This window comes from Quercus lobata, chromosome 5, assembly GCF_001633185.2.
Source record: "Quercus lobata isolate SW786 chromosome 5, ValleyOak3.0 Primary Assembly, whole genome shotgun sequence".
NCBI classification, from domain to species: domain Eukaryota; kingdom Viridiplantae; phylum Streptophyta; class Magnoliopsida; order Fagales; family Fagaceae; genus Quercus; species Quercus lobata.
In genome coordinates, this window is record NC_044908.1 from 77,213,335 (window position 1) to 77,230,963 (window position 17,629).

The following is a 17,629-nucleotide window of genomic DNA, read 5'->3' on the forward strand; positions in this document are numbered from 1 at the left end:
GGTATGTCTGAAAGTATGTTACATCAATCACATTTTATCATTTCTACAAATTATAAAATAAGTTATGAAAAAAGTTATGGTCCTAATATTATTCTAATTTTTATTTTTATTTATTTTTTTCTAGAATTTGGGTGAGCTTGTACCTTCTAGCATGGTAACAAAAGTTTTGTGTTTCTTGAACTTATTTTCCTAGGTAAAGCTGGTGAAAGGACTAATAACCTAACTATAATGCCTAAAAATTGAGTAGGCTTTCAATTCTTGGTGTTTTATGTTGTGAGAATTTGTTGTGACAATAGAGTTTTTTATACCAGTTTATTATGATAGCAAAAGGACAAAAGCTCTAATACCAGTTTGTTCTAATGGAAGCTCATGTCCATGAATAAATCAACACAATATCCAAATAGAACAAACCCAAATGCCTATACCCTTACTTTATGTAAAAGAAAAAAAAATGTAACTATAGTATTATAGCTTAAGAACACCTTGTTTCGTACTGATTTTCAAAATCACGTGTTATAATTATAATTAAATGATTAAATTTATTTTTTTTAACATTTTAAACTTTAGAGATGAAGTGGTAATTTACCATGGTATATAATATACCACATGTTTGATTTTATATATTTTAGATAAGAAAGTGGTATCTCAACCTTTAGTTATATTACTCAAGTCTTTATTTACGAGACATTTCTAAAATTCAATGGACCTATAGTGTGGTAAATTAAACATGGAACCTTTAGGTTTATGTAATGCCCCATACCAATGATCCCATCACCAAATTACCCCTATAGAAGTTATCTATTTTAAACTTTCATAATTTTATAAGGAAAGAAAATAAAATATGTAGCAAACTTAAATTTTTTTTTTTAGAGTGTTTTAACCTATGACGTTCGCTCCTGATAATAATTATTTATCATCAGACCAAGATACCAATAAGTTTTTACTGATGGAGTTGATGAGCTTTCCGTAATGGTTTAGAGCTTCCTCAACATCCTCCTTTTATTGTTATTATTTTTTGTTCTTTACGGGTTTTTTCCCCTTTTTAATGCGATAAAATGGGAGATATTGGTTCAACCCAGAGGAAAACAGAAAAGGGATCGAGAACAAGAAATCTTCATTTTGAAGGAACACTACAGGGACCATCTTTTGTACTTGCTGGTTAATTAAATAGATAAAGTCATAAAACCTCCTCTCTTTTCACCAAAAAAAGAAAAAGAAAAAGAAATATTGGACCTATGAAAGTAAAATAATCTTTTTAATTTACGTTAACACCCTTGATGAAAATTCACATAATTACTCAATTTGTACACGTCTTTTGTCTGTGGAGGGTGCTTAAGGGTTTTTTAAATTCCTATTTGGTCCACATTATAAAATAAAAAAATAAAAAAAAACCCTAATGTAAGATTCTTCAAATCAAAGATATGAAAACATGGGATTGGGAATTAGACAATTCATATATATAAAAAAAAAAAAAGAAAAGAAAAGAAAAAAGATTGCAATTAATGTGGATGGTAATGTCTAAAATAATGTGCAATGCTTTATCTTGTCTACCCATCTCAAGTTGTTTGGTGAAGTCAATGGTATTTTGATTATTCTAGTGAGTGACATAGACAATACAACAGTGATAATTTAAGAATCCTCTAGACTCCTTAAAGATGGTTTTCAACGTAGTTGGTGGCGCACAAGCAACATCACGTGCTCACCTTCTTCTTTTTCTTCTTCTTCTTCATCTTCTTTCTCAATTTCGAAATCAACGAAAGTAACTCCGTTTAAAAAAGCCAAACCCCACAACTCAAATTTAAAGACTATATATATGTATAACTAACACCAAATTTATTTTCTCATACACAAAACTAAGTATCCAAAGTAGTGTTACCAAAATCAAAGAAAGTAGTTTTGAAATTCGATAATGGCCACCCAAAACCTTGGAAAGAAGACTGCGTGTGTTGTGGGCGGCACTGGGTTCGTCGCTTCTTTGCTTGTTAAGCTTTTGCTTCAGAAAGGCTATGCCGTCAATACCACTGTTAGAGACCCTGGTAAGTCTTCTTTTTTCTTTTTTTTTTTCTTTTTTTTTTTAAATAAAAAATAATTTTATCACTTTTTATTTATTTATTTTGCATACCCTGACTCTCATGTGTTCTCTGTATTTAATTTGATTTAATTTTTTAATATTTTAAATATACACTTTTTGTCTTCTACAACCTACACACCACCTGTTTGTGATTGCATTGGTCCCTTTACTATTGCATATTTACATTTTACATATATTTACCTGCATGTGAGTAATTTGTATTTGCTTCCCATGCTATTTGCATATTGTTGCGCTTGCACCCTAATAGTTTCTATCCTCTATTTTTTTAAAATTTTATTTTTGTGAACAAAAAATGGGAAAAGGGTGACTTAAGTTGGTATCTTACACTTGAAAATGTGACCAGAGTGACATTTTATCTATTGGCCTGAGTTTGAAAGAGCCAAAGATCCAGATAAGTCATAGTTTTGCACAATTGCACCTAGTCTTTTAGGGCCTATTTGGTAGGGTATTTTAAGCAACTTTTTGAGTATTTTAAACACATTTACACATATTTTCACTCGCATGTATATCAAAAACACCAAAACAACATTACTCAAACTTCTCTACCAAATACCCCCTTAGTTTCTATACTTGGGACTTGGATTTTAGCTTAAATTATTTCGAGCAATTTTTTGTGGAAATGATTTTTTGTTGAAAATGTTGCTACCAACTCTTAAACCAATCATAATTATCACTTTAATAACTTGTGAAATAAGTTACAAACTCTTAAAATATCAACCTGTTGAGATAGCTGCTAGAAGTTGAAAGAGTGACAAAGTTGATGGGTGGAAGTTGAGGGACGAATGGAAAAGGCTTTTTGGCCTTTTTTTTGTTTTTGGTTTTTTTTTTTGGCAAAAAATCTAACTTTTAGATACACATTTAATGCGAAAATTACTAAAAACTATATTTTCAGATAATCACTATATAAATAAGCTACTGAAAATTGCGGATACCTAAACAGACAAGTCATTCTGTCTACCTACCATAACCGCACAAAAATAAATTAGATAAAACGGCACTTTCATAAATATATATGCAGATCAAAGGTTTTTTCTTAAGCAATATGGAAATTAAAGTTAAAGGTTCACATTTTTCCAGATGGTATAGAAAAATTTTCATATAAAAAAAAAAATTTGATGGTGACTTTTACTCACCATAAAAAAAAAGAAAAAAAAGAAAGATGTTTAGAGGATGTCACATCATTTATATAAAGAGAGAGTTTAAAGACATAAAAAATTGACATTTTTTGACGCGAAAAATTGTTAATGGTAAAGAAGAAAAATAATATTAGCGATAAATCTAAATAAAAACCAAGAAAAGTTGCCAACTTAATTGTGTGTGATACAAAGTAAATTGGTTGGTCCGTTGAAAATTGAGATGAATTGCTTAAGACTTGAAACCTACTCTCAAAAATAATTTTATTATATATATATATATATATATATATATATTAGGTGCAATAACTAGATTTCAATCCGATACACAGCAAGCGGTGGGGCTTTTGAAGATTGAGATGAGTTGCCCAAGACCTCAAGTGTCGTACTCTCAAAAAGTTACAAAATAATTGAAGGAACATAAATTGATGAGAATTTAGACTACAAGGACCCGGTTGTTGGCAAATTTGTGGTTCTAAATCAAATCATCAAATCAACAAAATGCATCATAATATAATCTCACAACACCAACAGGCTAATGTATGTAGGACCCTAATAAGGGTAAGATCATGCTACAGTTGAACTCATCTGAGGTCTAAGGATATTAGAGTCACACTCAAGTAGGGCCCATACCAATTCAGCCAAAAGAAAAAGAAATAGTATCATCAAACAGTAATATATATATATATATCTATAATATATATAAAAATAAAGATATTAATTTTTTTTTATCTTATAATAATTACATGTAAAATTATGAGAGATCATAATTTTACACGCTGTTATTTTATTATAAATTTTTAATTGAGTTTAAATAATATTCTATATTTAAATCTTCCATTAAATTTTTTTAATTTGTATTTTCTTTAAATAGTATAATATATAGTTTCATATACAAATAGTCAAATACAATCATAATAAATATATAGTTTCATATTTTTTTTCCTTTTTTGGTCTAAATATTAAGACCAAAAAAAGAAAAAGAAAAAAAAAATTTATTAAATTTTCCTGTGCATTACTCGGGTTACCAACAAGTTACTAAGTAAAAGTAAATAATTTTTATTTTACTACAAGATTTGAGGGATCTACAATGAATTTGTACTTTTTGGCCAATTTGTCTCTACCATAGATAATTGGCTTAGCATGAATATGCCTCTTCATAAATCATAGTATCTTTAACAAGGTGCATTATGTTTTAAATTATAGATGAGAATGAACTTTATTAATCAAGTATTTTAATGCGCAGAAAATAAGAGAAAGATCTCTCACCTCATAGAACTACAAGGTTTGGGGGACCTAAAAATTTTTGGAGCAGATCTAACAGATGAACTAAGCTTCGATGCTCCTATAGCAGGATGTGACCTTGTTTTCCACATTGCTACACCAGTTAACTTTGCTTCACAAGATCCGGAGGTAAAAAAAAAAATAAAGAAATGCATCAGTAATTTCAGTAATGTCACAGTTTTTGAATTTTTAATGACAAAGTTAGCTAATTTTGTGACATGTATAGAATGATATGATAAAGCCAGCAATCCAAGGGGTACATAATGTGTTGAAAGCATGTGTGAGAGCAAAAACTGTTAAGCGTGTCATTTTGACATCCTCAGCAGCTGCTGTAACAATCAACAAGCTCAATGGGACAGGTTTAGTCATGGATGAAAGCAAATGGACTGACGTTGAGTTTTTGAGTACTGAGAAGCCACCTACTTGGGTAATCACCGAATTACATCAAATCATTAAGGATAAATGTTTTCTCTTAAGCTCTAGCAAGAAAAAAGGCCTATGTCAAAGCAATTTTAACAAAAGGATTTAAGTATTTTCTGAATTAATTTTCAGGGTTATCCTGCCTCCAAGACATTAGCTGAGAAAGCAGCTTGGAAATTTGCTGAAGAAAATAATATTGATCTCATTACTGTGATCCCTACTCTCATGGCTGGTGCATCTCTCACTCCAGACGTCCCTAGCAGTATTGGTCTAGCAATGTCTTTAATTACAGGTATAAATAAGCTGGACTACATAATATGTTGTAATTTCCACTTTAGGCCGTGCAGCTGGAACAAAAAATTGCTTGCACCATACCTGAATTGACAGATTAGTGTTTCAATGGCTTTTTTTGACAATTTTGCAGGAACTGAATTCCTCATAAATGCATTGAAAGGTATGCAAATGCTGTCAGGTTCAATATCTATCACACATGTGGAGGATGTTTGCCGGGCTCATATATTTTTGGCTGAGAAAGAATCTGCTTCTGGCCGATACATATGCTGTGGTATCAATTCCAGTGTTCCTGAGCTTGCAAAGTTCCTCAATAAAAGATATCCTCAGTACAAAGTCCCAACTGAGTAAGCTTCTAATCTAATTAATCAAGGCACATAGTCTTTCAAATTAGCAAATTGGTTAATAAAAAAGGTCGTATGCATAACGGTCCTGCTTGAAATAAAAGTCAAAACTGCTACCAAATAAATGAGGTTGAAGCACTGTAGAATAAATACAAAACCAAATTTGGTGGCGACATGCTTCAAATGAGCCATTAGCTTGTAGAAGAATTGAATCGGTTACTGAATTATTTCAATTATGGTTTTGAGATATATCTCTCACTTTCTTCAGTGGTGAAGTGTTGTTTGACTTGTGTCATTTGGAAATTGCAGTTTTGGAGATTTCCCCTCTAAGGCCAAGCTGACCTTATCTTCAGACAAACTTATCAAAGAGGGGTTCAGTTTTAAGTATGGGATTGAGGACATTTATGACCAAACTGTGGAGTACTTCAAAGCCAAGGGCCTGCTGCAGATATAAGACCTAATGGATTAGGAGCCTAGTGATGCTCTGGCTTGGTTTTTAGCCCTATTGTGTAATAACATCTAAATTTGCTTGAGTTCAGTATAATAAATGGTTCATTTACCAATAATCTAAAGCAATCAAGCAACTCAGCTGGAAGATGTCAGGAAACTAAAGCAATTTAGTAAGTACGCTTGAAGACACCAAGCTTTTGAAATACATTGCATCTACTTACCAGCCAAACCAGTGGCAGATAAGCATTTGCTTGGTAAGTGTTGTAGTTTATTTCAAATTGCTTGGACCCATCTCCTCCTAACACATATTTCTATTTCAATTTACTGTAAACCACTAAAACTAGCCTAAATGGGGGATGTTAAACTTGGAGATATTATTAGGCCCACTAGAGTTGGTCCTCTCAACCAATAAAATGCTACCATCTGGGCAAATGTGACATCATTTTTTTTTTTTTTTTCTTATACTGATTAGGAAGCCAACTAACACATTTACATAGCGGTATTGTCTTATTAGTTGGGAAAACCATTTTAGAAGTCCTTCCCATATATCCAATAATTTCTTGTCAAATTGTCGTATACTTCCTAATTTTTGTGTGACAATAGACAGAGACATGAGACAAAATGACTACTGCCATGGCCAATTCTAGTAGTCAATCTCATCCTATCGGATGGTCCACTAACAAGGAGGCCGAAAAGAGGGTATCAATCGTGCAGCCTGTTCTTTTTGCAACCTTTGACTAAGCTAAGGCCCTAGGTTTCTAGTTGGGCCAGGTCCATGCTAGGTTTTTCATAAGAATAATGTAATATTAATCCCTCTTACCCCACATCATGAGAAGTAATACAGAAAATAAAGTGGTAAACCAACGGGTTTACGGGGATTCGGATGAGTTATCTCTATATATTAAGAAGATAAGAAAATTAATTATTGCCCTTTTGATTTCCAAATATATTTCTAATTTAATTAATTTATCCTTATTCCTAAAACATAAAAAATGGGGTTAAAACGGTAAACAGACAAAAATTAAAAATAAAAAACCTACGGGTAAAAGCTCCCCAATAAATAGTAGATGCTAATAGATACAAAGTTCCTATACAATGATGCTCAAAAAAAAAAAAAAAAAAAGTCCCTATCCAACTTAACACCAAAAAAAAAAAAAAACTTCCCACTATCCGATGTACACAACCAAACTACCCCATGTACCTATCAAAAAAAAAAAAAAAATTTACCCCATGTTCTATATATATAAAACCTACCCACATCACATTAAAAAAATAAAAACTACGCTAAGCCTCTAAGCACGCGCGTGCTTAGAGGCTCTTTTAATTAATTAATTTATTTTTTTGGAAAAAGTTCATAATCTTCATTCATTATAATCTGGATCGCTGCATTTTCTAATCACAAAAATGCCTAGCCGTTGGGCACGTGTTTACTCTTCTATTAATTTTTTTGTAAAAGTTAACAGTTTTCATTCATTACAATTTGAAGTTGCTACATTTTTAAAAAATTTGCCACTGGTTTTGGCTGCCATTGATGAATTAGGCTAGTAAAATAGATGCAACAATTAAAAAAAAATTTTAAGTCCAAGCCCTCCCCTCTCTGTAGCATCTGATTACCATAAAAATTTCTCTACGTAGATTAATAATAGATAAATTTTTTGTAATTCAACGAGTATCTTTTACTTTTAGTATTTTTAAAAATGGCGTATAAGATTCGAATTCCTCTCCCATTAACCAATCTAATCCAATTGGATAACCTATCAGCAAAGAGGCCTAAAAGGGGCCTGTTTCCCCCACAGCACGGGCTAAATTAAAAACTAATATCCTACATTTTGGGCAAAAATGGTCCATTAGCATTAATTTTTGAAATATTTAGCAACAGAGCACTGTTTCGGAAATAATTAGAGAAATACCACTTTTTCCGAAAACGCCGCTATAGGGCCCGAAAACGTCACTATAGGGCTTAAAAAACGCCACTATAGGGCCCCTTGAACCTGTTATGGGGACTTATAAAAAAAATTTTGCAGGAAAACGCTGCTATAGGGCCCAAAAACGTCACTATAGGGCTTAAAAACGCCACTATAAGGCCCCTTGAAACTGTTATGGGACTTACAAAAAAATTTTGCAGGAAAACGCCGCTATAGGGCCCAAAAACGTCACTATAGGGCTTAAAAACGCCACTATAGGTCCCCTTGAACCTGTTATGGGACTTATAAAAAAAATTTTCAGGAAAACGCCGCTATAGGCCCGAAAAAGTGGTAGATTGCTATATAGTTCGGAAACAGTGTTTCTGAGCAAATTATTTCCAAAATTGATGGTAATGGGCCATTTTTGCCCTACATTTTGGCTATCTATTGTGCAGTTTGCGTACCTTTTTATAACCTAACTTTAACAAAGTATCCTAGGTTCCTAGCTGGGCCACCTTAGTGTAATGCTTCACTTGGGCTGCTTGTTGTTATGTCTCATCTTTAGAGCTACAATCTGGACCATATCCCTCATAGAAGGCCGTAGTTTGAAAACACGATTGACCCATTTGATGTACTCCAAGTTCAAGGCCTATAATCCATATATACAAGGTTTTAGTTTTACTTCATAATGTCATTTGTGATACCGGATTTGTAAGGGGCAACCCAAACTTAATTGATATAGATTTCGTTTAGATTGAACTTATTGTTACTGAAACTTAAAAGTAAAAACTGAAAATTGAAAACACTGTAGTAAAATAATTTTTAAATGTGTGAATAGTGTCGTGGGACCCATTTTTAATATTTTTTAATATATGAACAGTGCTTCACAAACAGTACTGCTACAGTGCGTGAACAGTGATTTTTGTCTTTGCACAGTAACTTCATATGATTTTATTGTTCATGCGTTGAAAAAAAAAAAAAAACACTGAAACTGAGACGCGCAATCCAAACGGCCTCATAATAAATGGAAATAGGCTGGATGAATATATTTTGTATTTTCTGGTTTTATGGGATAAGAAAATCACTCAATAACTTAAATGATAGATAAGCTCATCACCAAAGTAAACCCAAATGGATACAGATAACACCACATAAAGGAATTTAACTAAGGATTCAGAACTATTTGGCTCACCACTCTATAGGATACATATTAACACCACCTAAGAGATGCAAAAACGGATACTCGCCACCCAAAGGAATCCACCCAAGGGATAAGAGATAATTTAGAAGAAATACATTTTCTAAAAACAAAAGGTTTTTAATTTTTTTTTAATTAAATTTTGAAAATACACTTTGATATTTATTAGATTTAGCCAAAGGCTTAAATAGAGCTTGGAACAACCCCCAAGCATAGGAAAATGAAAATAATAATAAGTACATTCACTTAATCTGATCAAAGTCAGATATGACTCTTAGGAATTTAGAAACACAATGAATTATTTGTTGGCCTAAGAGAAATAAAATATAAAGTCTAATTCATCCTAGGAGACACTAAATAAAGACAAATTGACTTAATTAATAATAAAAAAACATTTTAAAATAATGAGTTGTTATTCTGGTCTTCAAGGAAAGCTTTTGGGCTTGAACTGACATCAAGTTGGGCTTGCTAGATCTTGGGACACTTTGGTGTCATTTTGTCTTTATTGAGGGACTGATACTTTAGCTGGTTGTAAAATTGTTAGGAAAATTTGTTGTTTTTGTAGAACAACTCATGAAAATGTTATGCTATTTTGTTGTGTCTGTTGACTTTCTTTTTAATTTTACCATTAGCTACCACTTTATGGAGAGACTATTTTGACATAGTACTAAAATGTTATAGACTAAGCTAGCACATTAAAAATGTTAAAGATTTAACACACAAGCTAAACATCTCTGTTGACTTTCTTTTTAATTTTACCATTAGCTACCACTTTATGGAAAGACTATTTTGACACAGTACTAAAATGTTATAGACTAAGCTAACACATTAAAAATGTTAAAGATTTTAACACACAAGCCAAACATTAAAAAAAAAAATCTCATAATTGTTAGAAAGAAAGTCTACTTGGGCAATGTAAAGTTACTTGGGAAATGTAAAGTTTACACGGGTGATGTATATCATTTACTCCTTATATAATTATTATTGTGCTTATTAATGCAATCTTATCCCTTAAACCCAATAGGCATCCTAAGGCTATATATATATATATATGTGGGAATGTTTTGCTGTAATTTGTACAGAGTTAAGATATATTAATTTAAGAAAGTGGATGATCACTTCAATACAAGAGATTATATATATTTTCCTTGTTTTCTTCTTGCTCTGTTTTATCCATTTCCTTTATTTTATAATACATAATCAGCACGAGACTCTACCCAATTTTGAAAGGAAGTTATGTAGTTCTCTCAACTCACTATAAGTTTTCTTCCTAAGAATTAGTAATTTTATTATCCTATTTATTATTTTTAATGATTGTATGAGTTGTTGTACGTCTACTAGACAAAAATCTTCAGCAGTCATCTTGGAATTAAATTTATCAGTAAGACCCATGTCTATATTTATGCAAAACATAAATTAAACTTTATTATTTTAAACATAAAAAAATGGCAAAAACGAAACTTATTATAGTGCGGAAATATAATAAAAGAAAAAAATTAATTGGTACGGACATTTTCATTACTAATCAAATTATCAATTTTCCATCAACATCCTCAAAGAAATTATAGACATCAAGATGAGTAATATTCACTCCATTTGGAATATGAAGATAACTCATAGGGTTTTCAAGATTACTATGATAAGCAAAGTTTGTTTCAATACCTTTTCTCTTTACTTTTATGGAGGCTTGGTATAGCTCTACCAAATGTTTAGGCGTGTGACAGGTATGCGACCAATGACCTTCCATACCATACCAATAACACTTATTTTCATGACTTTTTGGTTGTCTATTTTGCAAATCCTTGTCATTTTCTTATCTTAGTTCATTTTGATTCTTCTAATGGTAAGGTGCGTTGTTTCTTTTTGAAGAATTATGAGTACAACCCACTCTATATTGATTGAATTTAATGTACACAACACATGTGATGGACCAAACATTTGATATGATGATATTGCATAGTAGGACACACCAAATGTTTAGGCGTATGACAGGCACATGACCAATGACCTTTCATATCATACCCATAACACTTATTTTTATGGCCTTTGGAGAAACATAGAAACTTTCTACTAATGTCTTGTTCAATCAGAATTTTTTGTTGTTTTAGTTTTTAAAAATGAGGAATTAGATCTATTTATTAGATTTGGTTCAGAAGATAACATATACTGCTACTGTTTCACGTGCCCCACATGCACAAGATTGGCGTGGAACATGATAAAATTAGCAACATCCACTAATTCCTCTTGGAATTCACTGGTCCTGTTTCGTGTGTCAACGTCCTAATCTCCTAATCATAGATGCATCAAAACAAAACGTGCCTACCAAGTTGGCAGTTCTTTATCGGTCTATTAAGTTCAAATGGGTCTTAGAGAGGCAAATTAAATTGCTCATGTTTTGATTTCATGATCTTGTAAAAACAAATATTTAGGTTGTTTTGTTCTTTTTTTTTTTTTTTAGCTCTTGAGCAAGCTAGGATTTAGTTTCTTAGATGCTGTTTGTAAGTCCTTTGTTAATAAAATTTGTTGATCATTAAAAAAAAAAAAAAAAAAAAATCAAAACAACGTGTGCTACACCCATTAATTCAGTATCGAGTCAAATCACATTCATCATCAGTTGACAGCCACCAAACACAAAAGTCTTAAAATCTAATTGACAGCATGAATATCGAGATAGGAGTTAAGAACAGTGCTCGTGAATAGAGCACCACTCATTTTATAATTATATCAAATTTTTTATTTTTATTTTGATGAAATTCAATTTTGACCCCTACATTTTGTTATCACAGTTAATTTGGTCTTTATGTTTTAATAACAATCAATTTGATTCTTATTATTTTCAACTTGCAATCAATTTGGTCTTTACCGTTAACTAACTAATGAAAAATACCAATGTGGCTAATAGCGTGAACTCAGAAGCTTATGTGGCTTGTAACATGATAGGTTTGGCCCAACCAAAATCAGCCACATCAATTAAAAATCCAAATCACATCCACGTTATAAAAATTAACATATCTAGTTTCTCTCCGTTACTCATCCAACCCAAATCCCTTCTATCTCCAAACTCAATCCTTCCAGTCATTCCTCTGTTACTCACTCCTCATCTTCATCTTCCCCTCCCACCTCCTTCGCCCTTCTCCACTTGGAATTTCTTAATTCAATGCAGTACTTTGCAACAGCCAAACTCAAAAAAAAAAAAAAAATATATATATATATATATATAAATAAATCTTTCCATACTCAATCAAAGACTTCATTCTTTTACTCTTTCCAATTACTATCAGCAGTCACAAAGGTTAGCACATCTTTAACCCATAATCATGTTCCACGGATTGAGTTTGGAGAGAGAAGGGATGTAGGGTTGGATGAGCAACAGAGAGAACAACTATTTCCATTAGTTTTCATCATTTTCATCATCTCATTGTACCATTATATATAAAGTAAAGTCCAAAATCAAACAGAAAAACTTTTTTTTTAAAAAATAATCAGGATAAACCTAATAGACCATATATGAGCAGAGTTAACTTAACCATGGCCAAGTTAATTGATTAATTAATAACTTGACTAATTAATTAATTAATTTCTATCACAAGGGGTCATTCAGTTTGTGGCCTATCAAGTGGTATCAGAGCAGGCACACTCTGATTAGGGTTTAATCTTTGCTGTGTTGATCCATTGACCCCTGTTTGTCATGGATAGAGGACAGTCATTAATCATACCTCTTTTATTTTATGGCACTAACTATGCATACTGGAAAGTACGCATGAGAGCTTACTTGCAGACTTTAGATGAGAAAGTGTGGCAAGCTATGGAGATAGGCTGGACTAAGCCTACAGAAGCGCCAGCCGACTGGGATGATGCCAAGATTAAGGCGGCAAACTTCAACAGTAGAGCATTGAATGCGTTGTTCAGTGCAGTCACCAATGAGGAGTTTAAGAAGATATCCTCAACTGAAACTGCCAAGGAGGCTTGGACCATCCTCCAGACAACTTATAAGGGTTCAAAAGCTGTAAAAGATTCAAAAATTTAGAGGCTTACTACAAGCTTTGAAGAGATAAAAATGGAGGAGGATGAGTCATTCGATGAGTTCTATGCCAAGCTAAAGGATATAGTGAACTCAGCCTTCAATCTTGGGGAAACCACTTATGAACCCAAGACTGTAAGAAAGGTGCTCAGATCTCTCCCTGAGAGATTTCATGCCAAGATCACGGCAATAGAGGAATCAAAGGATATTGATAAGATTCCTTTGACTGAGCTGGTTGGAAATTTGCAGACTTACAAGCTAGGGTTAACAAGGATTGGCAAGACGAGTAAAGGCAAGAGCATGACATTGAAGGCCAAGAGCAGTGAGACAGATGAGTCTTCTGATGATGAAGATTCCAAAATGAAGTCCTACATCACCAGGCAGTTCAAGAAGTTTATGAAGAACGCAAATGGAAAGTGTTTCGACAAAGACCGCAGGCAATCCAGCTCTTCTCAGTTTAAAGGTCAAGATAAAGGGAAGAAGGATGCTAAGGAAGGTGGTCAGTACACTGTTCCCGCAGGACCTAAGTGCTTTGGCTGTCAAGGCTTTGGTCACATGAAGCATGAGTGTCCTACATATCTCAAGAGCATTAGGAAGAGCAAGACACTTGCTGTTACCCTAAGTGACACCGAGCCTGAGGATGATTCCAACGATGAGGATGATAGAATCTTAAATACCTTCACAGCCACTGTTAATCTTACTGATGGGATTGTTGAAGATGTGGTTGAAGAAGAGGAATTGGTGGAATCTAAGTTTGAGAAGATGGATGATCAAGATGACATTCATACAGCCTATGAAAAACTGTACAAGCTTTCTAAGAAGCATGAGAAACTGTATTGGCTAACCACCAAGAAGCTCAGTGATGTGGAACTTGATCGTGAGGAGCTTTTCACAAAATTTGATGAGGCTAATTAGACCATTGGAGCATTGAGGTTTGAGAACAATTTCTTGGTTGAGAAGACCAAGAAGCTTAAAGCAGAGCTGTGTCAAGTCAGAGCTCAACTGGAAAGGACTTCAAGCGCAAAGCTAGATGAGATGCTAAGCATTCAGAAATCTGCTTCAGATCGAACAAGCTTAGGGTATGGTCTCTCTTCCTCTAATATTGCTTCTTCTAGTACTACTGTTTTTGTTTTTCCTGCTAATAATGTTAAAATTGAAAACAATGAGATTAAAACTGAATTAGCTAGTGAGAACATAGACAAGGATAAATCTATCTTAGGAGCATCCCTTAAGTTTGAGAAGAAAGATATTAAAAACCTTAGGGCTAAAAAGGCTAACTCTCAAAAGCCTAAACAAAAGTGGAGCTGCTGGTCATACTCTGTCATCATTGTGGAGCTGCCGATCATACTCGACCAAATTGCTACAAGTGGCTTGCCACTCAACAGAGTAATTGCATGATAGCATCTAGGAACTAGAATCAACTTCAATCCTTTCTTGCTCCCTTTGGAGATCTTCTTAAAGCCCTTATGTTCCTTTTGAACTTGAACGGTTTTTCTCCTTCACCTTCGGTTCAAGGGTTTAATTAAAGGAAAGGTTCTTCTAGGGTGTGGAAGGAAAATGGCTCCAAGTGATTCTATCACTTTTCTCTCTCTCTTCTTGTTTTTATGTGTGCATTACTTATGTGTTTTTCTTTTAAGTTTTGAGTCAGTTTAGTTTTTATGCTTTGGTTGTTTAACAGGTTTTTGTTTGGTTATTTTTCAGTTTTGCTTTGTTTTGTTTCTCATATAAAAATAAAAAACAAAATTGAAAAATCAGAAAAAATACAAAAACAATGTGTGTTTTGTGTACATTGGTACTTGTGTACATTGGATGGCCATTGAAATAAAGTCTTCTAAATTTTGTATCATTTGTAACTTAGAAGAGCATCTCTACGCACAACTAAGCAAGTGAGTTTTGTGGCTCTTATTAATGATGAGTAAGATTAAGTTGTCTCTTGTATTTAACACTCATATCATTTTTTCTGACGGGAAGGACTAGAAAATCCTAAGAGAAAGACATAAATAACCATCTCACCACTGTTGCCTGCCAATCATAATATGACACCTGTATGCTTTGGCATAGCAAAAGTGCAGTGTCAATGACATTTGTGTGCTTAGGCATAGCAAAATTGGAATGTCAAATATCATTGGGTATTTCTTTTCTCTCTCTAATATGCTCATGCATGATATGCTTAAAAGAAAAAATATGCGAAAGAAAAAAAAAAGCAAAAAGATCAAAAATGCTTTAAAAATGATTGCAAGCGTGTATTCTAGGAGATGTGGGAGTTATAGGATGTACCTCGAAGGTGATAGTCCCTATCAAGCAGTTATGATTGTGTGTGAGTTAAAGTGATTTCCTTATATCTCAAATCGTTATAACTTGTATACACATATGCAATCTTGCGATATTTTTCACACACAACATGCAATATTCTTTGTTATTCTTGATACATGTGTAGGTACAATGTGATTTGGCCATCACAAGGTTTTACATGTGTTAATGTATGTTCACTAAACTGTCTTACCTTGTTTTTTTTGGAATATAAAATTGGTTAGATTTGTTTAGTGTGTGTGTGTGTGTGTGTGTTGTTGACAGTCCATGTGCTTAAAATTTCTATTGAGAGATGATTTTGAGAGCTTAATATGTTGATTGAATCATTAGTTGAGTTGCATGTTGGATTGCATTCATGTCTGTGTTTTTCACATCTCGAAAAACTGGTTTTAAAAGCTTGCTTGACACCTCCTCGATACCTCCTCGAAACCTTGCTATCTGTCGAGCTTTTTCACCTTTTTCTTATCGCAATCCCGACAGCTTCTCGACACCTGGTGGATCGATCGAGAATGCTTTTGCCTCCTCGATAGCTTCTCGACACCTGTTGGATCGATCGAGATTCTGATCTAGTATATGATGATTTGTTCCTCGATACCTCCTCAATAACTGTATCTGTCGACGACCATTTTCTCGACACCTTACTCGACGGATGTCTCGACACCTCTCGACACCTTCATCTGTCGAGATTTACTGGTACACTATTTAAGCTCCTTGTGCGATCTGAAACTCATTTCGCTCGATCTCTCTCTCGATACTTCTCTGATATCTTTCCCAAACTCTCTCATCTCACTCCAATAATTGTTCCTCAAGGTTTCTTCAAGCTTTTTCAAGATTTTCTTCACTTGGTAAGCTTCTAATCCTTTCACATTCATGCATTTCATGTTTTGAAACCTAGGTTTTGGGGTTTTTGAAATTTTTTTGGGGTTTTTCAAAATTGATGAGTTTTTATTGAAATTTTGGGATGGGTTTTCACTTAAATAAGTTTAAAACCTCATACATTGCATCACATTAGCATTATAATGGTATTGTCATGCATTTAGATGTGTGCTATCTGTTTGTGTGCTGATAGGTTTGGATTGGGTTGAGCCTATGATGAAATTTCCTTTGCATGTCACATGTTCATGCATTTCCCATGCAATCGTACTCTCCTTTCAATATAATTGTTATATTTGAATTTTCTTGGGACTTTTTTGATTGTCTTTCTTTTTCTCCCTCTCTTTTTGTTTATGTTAGTCGTGTCTATGGTACATAAGCGTAAATCCACTCCAGCCCGGAACCCTCTTCGTTCCGGAGCTTCTTCATCCTCTGATCCTACTCTGTCTCATATTCGGTTCCGTGATGATGATGCTTTCAAGGCATTTTTGGAGAACTTTTCTAGACGAGGCATTCATTTGGAAGGCCAAGTCATTCTGTTGGACTTTGCCGACATTGACCTTCCCTCTGTCATTCACAGTAGGGGATGAGAGTCACTGTGTGATGTCTCGGTCACCTGTCCTCTCGTGTTTATCCAGGAGTTTTACTCTAACATGCATGGGATTGATCGTTCAGTACCCCTTTTCTTCACTCACGTTTGAGGTACGTGCATTCCTATCACACCGCAACTTGTTGCGAATGTGATTTAGGTCCCTAGGATAGAGTTTCTTGACTATCCTAGTTGTGAGCGTCTGAGGACTGTGTCCAGGGATGAGCTCATGTTTGCTTTCTATGAGCGCCCTTATGTTTGGGGTGAGCGTCAGTTTACACCATGTAGACCTTTTGCTAAAGGTCCTAGAACATGGTGATGAGCTTTGTTTTGCATCCACTCTCTCATTATAACTCCATTACAGAGCCTCGTGCTCGAATTTTGTTATCTCTTCTTGAGCATCTTACTATAGATTTCCCTTTTCATTTCATTCTTTCTATTATAGATGTTCATCTAGATTCGGCGTCTCGTGATAAGCTCATCTTTCCTTCTGCTATCACGAGGATCTTACGTCGTTTTTCCGTTCCTTTTCCCTCTTTCGACCATTTCACCATCATGTGTGCCATAGATTACGCTACCGTTAAACGTAGCGAGGCCTAGTTTCGGTCGCTGCAGTCGAATTCAGCAGCTCCTCCCTCTCGTTCTGCTCCATCCATATCCGCTCCTCCCTTTTCTTCGGGCGATGTGACTTTAGGAGACATCATGGCGCAGCTGCAGCGC

General features: G+C 34.0%; 1 protein-coding gene across 1 annotated transcript; it reads left to right on the plus strand.

Annotated features, from left to right (window-relative positions):
* The first annotated feature begins 1,681 nt into the window (after nucleotides 1-1,681).
* On the plus strand, nucleotides 1,682-6,159 carry LOC115992511 (anthocyanidin reductase ((2S)-flavan-3-ol-forming)). The gene is made up of 6 exons (XM_031116719.1): nucleotides 1,682-2,036; nucleotides 4,472-4,638; nucleotides 4,736-4,936; nucleotides 5,062-5,221; nucleotides 5,354-5,567; nucleotides 5,874-6,159. Exons 1-6 carry the CDS (start codon nucleotides 1,910-1,912, stop codon nucleotides 6,016-6,018), a joined length of 1,014 nt encoding a protein of 337 aa, XP_030972579.1. The 5' UTR covers nucleotides 1,682-1,909; the 3' UTR covers nucleotides 6,019-6,159.
* Nucleotides 6,160-17,629: the final 11,470 nt, after the last annotated feature.